Genomic DNA, 13,087 nt, shown 5'->3' on the forward strand with positions numbered 1-13,087 from the left:
CAACAACGCACTAACACCAGAGGTAGGGGATACGATACACACACACACACAACAACAACGCACTAACACCAGAGGTAGGGGATACGATACACACACACACACACACAACAACAACTCACTAACACCAGAGGTAGGGGATACGATACACACACACACAACAACGCACTAACACCAGAGGTAGGGGATACGATACACACACACAACAACAACTCACTAACACCAGAGGTAGGGGATACGATACACACACACAACAACAACTCACTAACACCAGAGGTAGGGGATACGATACACACACACAACAACGCACTAACACCAGAGGTAGGGGATACGATACACACACACACACACAACAACGCACTAACACCAGAGGTAGGGGATACGATACACACACACAACAACGCACTAACACCAGAGGGAGGGGATACGATACACACACACACACACAACAACGCACTAACACCAGAGGTAGGGGATACGATACACACACACACACAACAACAACTCACTAACACCAGAGGTAGGGGATACGATACACACACACACAACAACGCACTAACACCAGAGGTAGGGGATACGATACACACACACACAACAACGCACTAACACCAGAGGTAGGGGATACGATACACACACACACACAACAACAACTCACTAACACCAGAGGTAGGGGATACGATACACACACACAACAACGCACTAACACCAGAGGTAGGGGATACGATACACACACACACAACAACGCACTAACACCAGAGGTAGGGGATACGATACACACACACACACAACAACGCACTAACACCAGAGGTAGGGGATACGATACACACACACAACAACGCACTAACACCAGAGGTAGGGGATACGATACACACACACACACACAACAACGCACTAACACCAGAGGTAGGGGATACGATACACACACACACACACAACAACGCACTAACACCAGAGGTAGGGGATACGATACACACACACACACACACACACAACGCACTAACACCAGAGGTAGGGGATACGATACACACACACACAACAACGCACTAACACCAGAGGTAGGGGATACGATACACACACACACAACAACTCACTAACACCAGAGGTAGGGGATACGATACACACACACACACAACAACGCACTAACACCAGAGGTAGGGGATACGATACACACACACACACACACAACAACGCACTAACACCAGAGGTAGGGGATACGATACACACACACACAACAACAACGCACTAACACCAGAGGTAGGGGATACGATACACACACACACACACACACAACAACAACGCACTAACACCAGAGGTAGGGGATACGATACACACACACACAACAACGCATTAACACCAGAGGTAGGGGATACGATACACACACACACACACACACAACAACGCACTAACACCAGAGGTAGGGGATACGATACACACACACACAACAACAACGCACTAACACCAGAGGTAGGGGATACGATACACACACACAACAACAACAACAACGCACTAACACCAGAGGTAGGGGATACGATACACACACACACAACAACAACAACAACGCACTAACACCAGAGGTAGGGGATACGATACACACACACACACACAACAACAACGCACTAACACCAGAGGTAGGGGATACGATACACATACACACAACAACAACGCACTAACACCAGAGGTAGGGGATACGATACACACACACACACACAACAACGCACTAACACCAGAGGTAGGGGATACGATACACACACACACACACACACACAACAACGCACTAACACCAGAGGTAGGGGATACGATACACACACACACACACACACACAACAACTCACTAACACCAGAGGTAGGGGATACGATACACACACACAACAACAACGCACTAACACCAGAGGTAGGGGATACGATACACACACACACACACACAACGCACTAACACCAGAGGTAGGGGATACGATACACACACACACACACACAACAACGCACTAACACCAGAGGTAGGGGATACGATACACACACACACACACAACAACGCACTAACACCAGAGGTAGATTCTTTGACACACAGAAATAGGACTCATAAGCTATGCATTGCCTTTTTGAATAATTCAGTACCTAGTGTTTTCTTCCCATGTATGTACCGGAGCACTACATAATGTATATGTCACTATGCATTGCCTCACATTGTAAATGAGTAACAATGTGACTCGACTGAATTACGGCCCATCGCAGACTATTGTGTTATGTGATTTCTAAAGATATCTCAGTAGGAAGATTCTGACAGAGAAATGAATACCTCTCCGATAGTGTTTACATTTTGCTGCCAAAAGCCTTTTATTGCCTTAACATAAAACTCAGCATAGAGTTTTTTTCTATTTGTATTACACACTGAGAATGGGAATGGATTGTGTTTGTGTAAAATATGACTATTGTCAAAGTATGCCTTCACAGTGGTTCTCCGTAATAGTTTCTTCACTATAAACAACTGTACTGAGTGATTCAAACGCCTGTCCATTACGTAGCGTTAGCGGCGGTGAAAAAATGTTGAGAGTCGATACGGGAGAAAACCCACTGCCTCTCAAATGACACTGGTGCCCAGTTATCAGCGGGTCCTTAACTGATCATTACCACTGCTGAAAAGCTGGTATTAATTGACCAATTAGTTCCTCTGCTGCTCTGACTGTCCACGGTACTGGAGGCTTTGTCCTGGCTAACTCACAACATGGTTGCAAAAGCTAGGACCAATGTTTGTTCTATTTACATTTTCACACCCTCAAAAGAGCTTATGTCATTGGCGACTGTTACTGTAGAAAACGGCTATGAGCTACCGGAGAAGCTCTTGTGATATGCAAGATTCCCTTGCACAAAATCCTTCTGCTTAAGTGTGGAATAAGGCTTACTCATCCACTCTCAAGTGCTGTATTTTCATACTGCTCTTCCATGATATAATTCCATAGATTTCCGAGCTGTGTGGTCCTCCTTTAGACATCGCCCAAGAGAAGATTTTCTATCTGTCTTTGTGTGTGTGTTTGACTGACAGCTGTTTGCTTATTTCCCCAGGCATCCAGCTATTAATGGCAAGCAGTTGTATGCTGTCATGTATGAGTCTATGACATGTCCCTGTGCATCCCAGTAGGCCATGACATAATTATATGTTTGTATTGTAAATCAAATCAAATGTTATTGGTCACATGCAGATGTTATTGCGAGCAAATGTTACTTAGCGACAGCGGTCTCACTCTTACCACCTCTCGTCTTTTCCATGTTAATGTGCTCGCTCCCTCAATCACTCTCTTACCCTCTTACCACCTCTCGTCTTCTCCATGTTAATGTGCTCGCTCCCTCAATCACTCTCTTACCCTCTTACCACCTCTCGTCTTCTCCATGTTAATGTGCTCGCTCCCTCAATCACTCTCTTACCCTCTTACCACCTCTCGTCTTCTCCATGTTAATGTGCTCGCTCCCTCAATCACTCTCTTACCCTCTTACCACCTTTGGACACTTTCTTTCCTTTTACCAAGCCTGTAGATGACCATTACTCTGTCTATGGAAATGCATATTTAACTGGCTCTGGAGTGTGCTTGACGTGATCTTATACAAGGTCATATGCAACCCAGTATTTTTCATGGAACATTTGCCCTCTGCTGTATGTTCCTCCAGTTGTGCCACATAAATTAGGGATCATTGGGGGTGAAAACCTTCAGTCTGGGGAATGCTTTGTCTTTTTTTCTTCATATGTCTATTTCTGATTAGCTACCCAGGAAAGGGCAACAAATAGCCCATATTAATATATTTATCCTGAGAAATAAGGTTTATGAAATCAATAACTTGCTAAAGGCAGTTAACATTCATATAGTGCCTTCAGAAAGTCATCACGCCCTTTGACTTTTTTCACATTTTGTTGTTACTGCCTGAATTTAAAATGGATTATACTGCGATTTTTTTGGTCACTGGCCTACACACTATACCCCGTAATGTACATTTTGGAATTATGTTGAATAAGTTTGGCTGCACATCTGATTTGGCAAACTTACTGTAAATTGAAAAATTATGTGATTAAACTGAACAAAAATAAGAATAAATTGTATTATGAAACCAAGCTGAATGACAAAGTATGATGGAAAAAGGTTTTGAATATTTTAAATTGAAATTATGGGCACAAAGACTGAGTTGAATTAATCTTTCATTGAATCAGATGCCTCGTTTTTCACAAAACCGTTTGATGTTGCCAATTACTTTAAGGTGGAGTGGCCAGACTGAAGCCACTCCTCAGTAAAAGGCACGACAGCCTGCTTGGAGTTTGCCAAGAGGCACCTAAAGGACTCTGACCATGAGAAACAAGATTCTCTGGTCTGATGTTACCAATATTTAACTCTTTGGCCTGAATGCCAAGCGTCACGTCTGGAGGAAACCTGGCACCATCCCTACGGTGAAGCATGGTGGTGGCAGCATCATGCTGTGGGGATGTTTTTCAGCGGCAGTGACTGGGAGACTAGTCAAAATCGATGGAAAGCTGAACGGAGCAAATTACAGAGAGATCCTTGATGAAAACCTGCTCCAGAGCGCTTAGGACCTCACACTGGGGAGAAGGTTCACCTTCCAACAGGACAACGATCCTGAGTACACAGCCAAGACAACACAGGAGTGGCTTCGGGACAAGACCATGAATGTCCTTGAGTGGCCCAGCCAAAGCCCAGACTTGAACCCGATCGAACATCTCTGGAGAGACCTGAAAATAGCTGTGCAGCGACGCTACACATCCTACCTGACAGAGCTTGAGGTGCTGCAGAGTAGAATGGGAGAAACTCCCCAAATATAGGTGTGCCAAGGTTGTAGCGTCGTACCCAAGAAGACTCAAGGCTATAAACGCTGCCAAAGTAGCTTCAACAATGTACTGAGTAAAGGGTCTGAATGCTTATGGAATTGTTTTATTTCAGTTTATTTGTAATAATTTAAAAAAATGTCTAAACATTTTTATTTTTTGTCATTATGGGGTATTGTGTGTATATTGATGAGGAAAAAATGTATTTATCAATTTTAGAATAAGGCTGTAACATAACAAAATGTGTAAAAAGTCAAGGGGTCTGAATACTTTCCTAATGCACTGTATATCATGCATGTATTGATGTCATAGAGCACTAGTCAATCAGTCATTCTGTATTGCGTTTATTTTAGGCTCGGTCTATGCAGTATTTATGTGGAACCCCCACTGGGTGAGACCATTATTCCATGAACCCCAAGGTCATCTGGAGCCTCCATAACCCTGCCATCACCCCACTCACTGACCTTAACCCATTTAATCTGATTACTAGGGCAGGGAACAATACCAGTATCTCAATATTTTTTCCCATGGCAAAAATGAAAACACGAAGCAGATCAAAGTCTTTGGTCCTTTAAAAACCTGCTGTATGTTAAATAGTGTGCTATAGTTAGGAAAATAAATACATAGCTCTGGATGACAACATCCTGATGTTTGTTTCCAATATTAGGGCTGTTTTCCTAAAGAAGTTAAATGCACTTTGTGTTTTGTTTCCTTTCCACGACACTAACGAGTATCATGATACTGGTATAGTCCAGTCCTACTGATTACCCCCTGACCCAAATTAACCAGTCTCCCAGTCAACTCAATTCAACATCTCCTACACACTGCATAATCCCTCCTGAACTTCAGGCGGATGTGGTGTTTGTGTGTGCGTGCCTGCTCCTGTGTGTGTGTGCCGATGTTAGATGAATTTATCCGGCTCAATTAAACCTGGGGACAGACAGACAGGGCAGGAGAATGATACTGACACAACTGGAAGGGGGTGAGGCTGGCATGGTAGGCTGTCTGTAGCGGTGGTGAAGACACTGCAGCCATACAGTGTCATTCAGAAGCCAGTCCTGTACACAGGCCCTGCCTGGGAGCCATTTCCAGGAAGCAGTGGGGGGCATCCACAACAAATTGGACTAGAACCATGTTACATGTCAGCTCCCTGAGAAGGAACACATCAGGGACAGTCTGTGTGTGTATAGTGTGTGTATAGAATGAATCATGTAAAGGCTAACCATGCATATATATTGTAAAAGCAAAATGCATGTGTATGCAATAAGTGTGTGTTAATTTGTCAGTGTGTGCTTGTGCGTCCTTTGCGTGTGGGTATGCATGTCCGTGTGTGTGCTGGTGCATGTGTGTTCGCAATGTGCTTGTGTTCATGTGTCAGTGTGTGTGTGTGCGCACGTCCGTGTGTGCACTTTGTGTTCGCGCCACACAAGCACATGCATTTTGCTTTTTTTGCTGTGTGTGTGCGTGCTGCCCTAGGCTTGGCCTCTGGGCCGTGTGTCTTTCCACTCCATGCAGCGTCTGTGTGGATTGAGGTCAGCGGGCTAAGCATCCCTCCACAGAGAGCTATCCACCAGGGGAAACAGCGTTAGCACACTAAAGCCAGGTAACACTCCTGCTAGTACAACTTAAATCCTATATCCCTCTGAGGGACTTATGAAAGAAATAATACTAGAAATGGGAACTCGCTATAGCTGCTACAAAGGAAACCCATTTGACATCTAATTAAGCAGTCTTTTTTATGATTTCTGTTTGTGACAACTCCCTTTCAGCCCTTCCTCAACTCTTCATACAAGCTAACTACTTCTTTGGTATTTGAATTAGTATTTTATTAGGATTCCCATTAGCTGTTGCGAAAGCAGCAGCTACTCTTCCTGGGGTCCAAACAAAACATGTCATAATAAAGACATTAATAGACAGAACATCTCAAGGACATAATTACATACATTTAAAACATCACACACAGCCTACATATCAGTACATACACACAATATCTAGGTCAAATAGGGGAGAGGCATTGTGCTGGGAAGTGTTGTCTTTTTATACCAGGTTTGCTGTTCACTTGAGCAATCTGAGATGGGAGGGAGTTCCATGCAATCATGGCTCTATATAATACTGTATGTTTTCTTGCATTTGTTCTGGATTTGGGGACTGTGAAAAGACCCCTAGTGGCATATCTGGTGGGGTAAATGTGTGTGTCAGAGCAGTGTGTAGGTTGACCATGCAAACAATTTGGAATTTTTAAATAGTGTTTCTTATAAAAAGAAGTGTTGCAGTCAGTCTCTCCTCTACTTTTAGCCAAGAGAGACTGGCATGCATAGTATTGATATTAGTCCTCTGATTACAGTGAAGAACAGGACATGCTGCTCTGTTCTGGGCAGCTGCAGTTTTTCTAGGTCATTCTTTGCAGCACCTGACCATATGGCTCTAATGAAGATAAGATAAAACTAGAGCTGGCAGGGCTAGCTTTGTGGAGTGGGGTGTCCAAAAAAGCAGAGCATTGCATTATCACTGACAGACCTCTCCCCATCTTTACAACCATTGAACCAAAATGTTTTGACCATGACAGTTTACAATCCAAGGTAAAAGCAAGTAATTTAGTCTCGCTCAACAGCCCCATGTATTCTTATTCAGATTCAGCTGAGGCCTAGAACTTAGGGAATGATTTATACCAAATACAATGCTCTTAGTTTTAGAGATGTTCAGGAATAGTTTGTTACTGGCCACACATTCTAAAGCTGATAGCAACTCTTTATTTAGGGATGCAGTGATTGTGTATAGGGTTGAATCATCAGATACATACAGTGCATTCAGAAAGTATTCAGACCGCTTGACTTATTCCATATTTTGTTACATTACAGCCTTATTCTAAAATGGATTAAATAGTTTTTTCCTCCATCAATCTACACACAATACCCCATAATGACAAAGCAAAAACAGGTTTTTAGACATTTCTGCAAATGTAACCTTTGGCAGCGATTACAGCCTCGAGTCTTTTTGGGTATGACGCTACAAGATTGGCACACTTGTATTTGGGGAGATTCTCCCATTCTTCTCTGCAGATCCTCTCCAGCTCTGTCAGGTTGGATGCGTCGCTGCACAGCTATTTTCAGGTCTATCCAGAGATGTTCGATCGGGTTTAAGTCCGGGCCACTCATGCGTGGTTTTGGCTGTGTGCTTAGGGGTGTTGTCCTGTTGGAAGTGGAACCTTTTCCCCAGTCTGAGATCCTGAGCGCTCTGGAGCAGGTTTTCATCAAGGATCTCGCTGTACTCTATTCAGCTTTCCCTCGATCCTGACTAGTCTCCCAGTCTCTGCCGCTGAAAAACATCCCCATAGCATGATGCTGCCACCACGATTCACCGTAGGGATGGTGCCAGGTTTCCTCCAGAAGTGACGCTTCGCATTCAGGCCAAAGAGTTCAATCTTAGTTTCATCAGATCAGAGAATCTTGTTTCTCATGGTCTGAGAGTCCTTTACGTGCCTTTTGGCAAACTCCAAGCAGGCTGTCATGTGCCTTTTACTGAGGAATGGCTTTCGTCTGGCCACTCTACCATAAAGGCCTGATTGGTGGAGGGCTGTAGAGTTGGTTGTCCTACTGGAAGGTTCTCCAGTCAGTGGGCAGCTGGGAGGAGGTGCTCTTATTCTTCATGGACTTTACAGTGTCCCAGAACTTTTTGGAGTTCGTGCTACAGGATGCAAATTTCTGTTTGAAAAAGCTAGCCTTTGCTTTCCTAACTGCCTGTGTATATTGGTTCCTAACTTCCCTGAAAAGTTGCATATCACGGTGCTAATGGATGCTAATGCAGAACGCCACAGGATGTTTTTGTGCTGGTCAAGGGCATTCAGGTCTGGAGTGAACCAAGGGCTATATCTGTTCCTGGTTCTACATTTTTTGAATGGGGCATGCTTATTTAGGATGGTGAGGAAAGCACTTTTAAAGAATAACCAGGCATCCTCTACTGACAGAATGAGGTCAATATCCTCCAGGATACCTGGGCCAGGTCGATTAGAATGGCCTGCTCGCTGAAGTATTTTAGGGAGCGTTTGACAGTGATGAGGGGTGGTCGTTTGACCGCAGACCCATTACGGACGCAGGCAATGAGGCAGTGATTTCTGAGATATACTGGTTGAAGACAGCAGAGGTGTATTTAGAGGGCAGGTTGGTCAGGATAATGTCTATGGGGGTGCCCGAGTTTATGGATTTGGGGTTGTACCTGGTAGGTTAATTGATAATTTGTGTGAGATTGAGGGCATCAAGCTTAGATTGTAGGACTGCCGGGGTGTTAAGCATGTCCCAGTTTAGGTCACCTAACAGTACGAGCTCTGAAGTTAGATGGGGGGGTGGCAATCAGTTCACATATGGTGTCCAGAGCACAGCTGGGGGCTGAAGGTGGTCTATAGCAAGCGCCAATGGTGAGAGACTTGTTTCTGGAAAAGTGGATTTTTAGAAGTAGAAGCTCATTGTTTGGGCACAGACCTGGATAGTATGACAGAACTCTGCAGGCTATCTCTGCAATAGATTGCAACTCCGCCCCCTTTGGCAGTTCTATGTTGTCGGAAAATGTTATAGTTAGGGATGGAAATGTCAGGATTTTTTGTGTCCTTCCTAAGCCAGGAATCAGACATGGCTAGGACATCCGGGTTGGCAGAGGGTGCTAAAGCAGTGAATAAAACAAACTTAGGGAGGAGGCTTCTAATGTTAACATGCATGAAACCAATGCACAAAATGCTTATTTCTCTCAAATGTTGTGCACACATATGTTTACATTCATTTTAATGAGCATTTCTCCTTTGCCAAGATAATCAATCCACCTGACAGGTGTTGCATATTAAGAAGCTGATTAAACAGCATGATCATTACACAGGTGCACCTTGTGCTGGGGACAATGTAATGAGAATGTAAGAGAAAGAGAATTTAATGTTCATTTATCTACCATAAGCCACCTCCAACGTCATTTTAGAGAAACTGGCCTCAACTGCAGACCAAATGCGACTTGTGGGCGAGCGGTTTTCTGATGTGACATTGTGAACAGAGTGTCCCATTGTGGGGTTATGGTATGGGCAGGCATAAACTACGGACAACAAACACCATTACATTTTATCGATGGCAATTTGAATGCACTGAGTTAACGTGACGAGAACCTGAGACCCATTGTCGTGCCATTCATCCGCCACCATCACCTCATGTTTCAGCATGATAATGCATGGCCCCATGTCGCAAGGATCTGTACACAATTCATGGGATGCTTTGGATTGACGTGTACGACAACATGTTTCAGTTCCCGCCAATATCCAGCAACATCACAAAGCAATTGAAGAGGAGTGGGACAACTTTCCACAGGCCACAATCAACAGCCTGATCAACTCTGTTACATGATGCAAATGGTGGTCACACCAGATACTGACTGGTTTTCTGATCAACACCCATAATTTTTTTTAAAGTTGTCTGTGACCCAGTCATGTAAAATCCATAGATTAGGGCCTAATGATTTTATTTCAAATAACTGATTTCCTTATATGAACTGTAACTCAGTAAAATCTTTGAAATTATTGCATGTTGCATTTATATTTTTGTTCATTATATATTGATCTGATTGCTCAGTTAGATATAACCTGTTTTACCTGTCTCTAGCTATAGATAAAGGTATCATACAGCTATGCTTGCGTTGCCTGTTGTGTGTACACACTCTTATCTTGTCTGTAGATCATGGGGGTAATGTACAGCAGGGCTCTGATATGATAGAAGATTGAACTCTCTCTTCCTCCCCCTCTATCTCTCTCTCTCTCTCCCAAACCTAACTCCCTCTCTCACTTTCTCTCCTCCCTCTCTCTCTGTGTAGATAATGAAGGAGGTGTGTCGGGCTCTGGGGAATGCAGCAGCTGATGACAGTAAGCTGTTGCTGCTCAGTGCTGTGGGGAGTGTCTTCTGTAGTGGCCTGGACCCGTCCTACCTAATAGGACGCCTCTCCACAGACCGAAGGAAAGAGAGCAGTCGCATTGCTGACGCTGTACGGTAAGAGAGGAACATAAGCACACACAGAAATAACACACAATTGCCATTATCCACCTAAAGAAGGCTACAGCAGGAACAGAGAACACAGCACACATGCACACACACCTACACACTTACCCAGACATCTCTTACCGTTAGAGTGCATTGACTTGATGTCTTACCAAGGTAAATTATCTTAGCGCACTGGAAGACCTTTAAAAAGGCTTGATACAAGTGGGGTAAGAAATTATCTTATTTCAAGATATTTGATCTTAATAAGATACCAAGACAAATTATCTTAGTGCACTGGCAGATCATTTGTCATACTTTAAACTAAGAAAAGCTGCTTGCCCTGATTTGCCTAAAGCAGGATAAGCACGAATAAGCACAAAGACACATTCATATTGTACTGTATAGTTTATACTCACCGTTTTGTGTCTCCTCTCCCAGAGACTTTGTGCTGGCGTTTATCCACTTTAAGAAGCCCATCGTGGTGGCCATCAACGGGCCTGCCCTGGGCCTGGGGGCCGCTATCCTGCCTCTATGTGACGTGGTGTGGGCCAGCGAGCGGGCCTGGTTCCAAACGCCCTGTGCCGCCCTCCGCCTCACCCCATCTGGCTGCTCCTCCTACACCTTCCCCCAGATCCTGGGAGTGGCTCTGGTGAGTCTGGTTGCCTGGTCCACTGTGCAGGTTTTTGTTTAAGCCCTGCAGTGAAACACGATTCAACTAATTATTCAATGTTTTACATCCACATTACCTTGTTGTACACTTTAAAAAAATCTATCTCCCTGTCCCCACCTCTCACACTGACAGACCAATGAGATGCTGTTCTGCGGGAGGAAGCTCACAGCACAGGAAGCCTGCAGCCGGGGCCTGGTGTCACAGGTATTCTGGCCAACCACGTTCAACCAGGAAGTGATGCTGCGTGTGAAAGAGATGTCCACCTGCAGTGCTATGGTAGGCTTTTCTGACATAGAGATAGTCATGTAGAGCTGAATTTCTATATCCCAGGACTTGCGCTAGGAGCCTGCCAGGAGCATTGGTCTGTAAATTGAATAAAACTCATAGATAATATTATCTAACCACAAACAGAAACCACAAATAAGTGAAAAGTGCAATATACAGTTGAAGTCGGACGTTTACATACACTTAGGTTGGAGTCATTAAAACTCGTTTTTCAACCACTCCACAAATTTCTTGTTAACAAACTATAGTTTTGGCAAGTCGGTTAGAACATCTACTTTGTGCATGACACAAGTAATTTTTCCAACAATTGTCTACAGACAGATTATTTCACTTATAATTCACTGTATCACAATTCCAGTTGGTCAGAAGTTTACATACACTAAGTTGACTGTGCCTTTAAACAGCTTGGAAAATTCCAGAAAATTATGACATGGCTTTAGAAGCTTCTGATAGGCTAATTGACATAATTTGAGTCAATTGGAGGTGTACCTGTGGATGTATTTCAAAGCCTACCTTCAAACTCAGTGCCTCTTTTGCTTGACATCATTGGAAAATCAAAAGAAATCAGCCATGGTCTACAAAAAAATTGTAGACCTCCACAAGTCTGGTTCATCCTTGGGTGCAATTTCCAAACGCCTGAAAGTACCACTTTCATATGTACAAACAATAGTACGCAAGTACACACCATGGGACCACGCAGCCGTCATACCGCTCAGGAAGATGATGTGTTCTGTCTCCTAGAGATGAATGTACTTTGGTGCAAAAAGTGCAAACCATTCCCAGACCAACAGCAAAGGACCTTGTGAAGATGCTAGAGGAAACAGGTACAAAAGTATCTATATCCACAGTAAAACGAGTCATATATCGACATAACCTGAAAGGCCTCTCAGCAAGGAAGAAGCCACTGCTCCAAAACCACCATAAAAATGCCAGACTACGGTTTGAAACTGTACATGGGCACAAAGATCCTACTTTTTGGAGAAATGTCCTTTGGTCTGATGAAACAAAAATAGAACTGTTTGGCCATAATCATCATCGTTATGTTTGGAGGAACAAGGTGGAGGCTTGCAAGCCGAAGAACACCATCCCAACCGTGAAACACGGGGGTGGCAGCATCATGTTGTGGGGGTGCTTTGCTGCAGGAGGGACTGGTGGACTTCACAAAATAGATGGCGTCATGAGGAAGAAAAATTATGTGGATATATTGAAGCAACACCTCAAGACATCAGTCAGGAAGTTAAAGCTTGGTCGCAAATGGGTCTTCCAAGTGGACAATGACCAAGCATACTTCCAAAGTTGTGGCAAAATGGCTTA

The 13,087-nt window shown here is 43.9% G+C and overlaps 1 protein-coding gene across 1 annotated transcript in view; it reads left to right on the plus strand.

The window, feature by feature from the left end:
* Positions 1-13,087, plus strand: part of LOC129834719 (chromodomain Y-like protein 2) — an 80,877-nt gene that overhangs the window by 60,848 nt on the left and 6,942 nt on the right. Inside the window, exons 4-6 of the mRNA XM_055899953.1 lie at positions 10,655-10,827; positions 11,257-11,467; positions 11,621-11,764. Of these exons, the coding sequence (XP_055755928.1) occupies positions 10,655-10,827; positions 11,257-11,467; positions 11,621-11,764 (528 nt within the window). The remainder of the gene's footprint in view (positions 1-10,654; positions 10,828-11,256; positions 11,468-11,620; positions 11,765-13,087) is intronic.

The sequence above is a fragment of the Salvelinus fontinalis genome, chromosome 35 (assembly GCF_029448725.1).
Source record: "Salvelinus fontinalis isolate EN_2023a chromosome 35, ASM2944872v1, whole genome shotgun sequence".
Taxonomy (NCBI): domain Eukaryota; kingdom Metazoa; phylum Chordata; class Actinopteri; order Salmoniformes; family Salmonidae; genus Salvelinus; species Salvelinus fontinalis.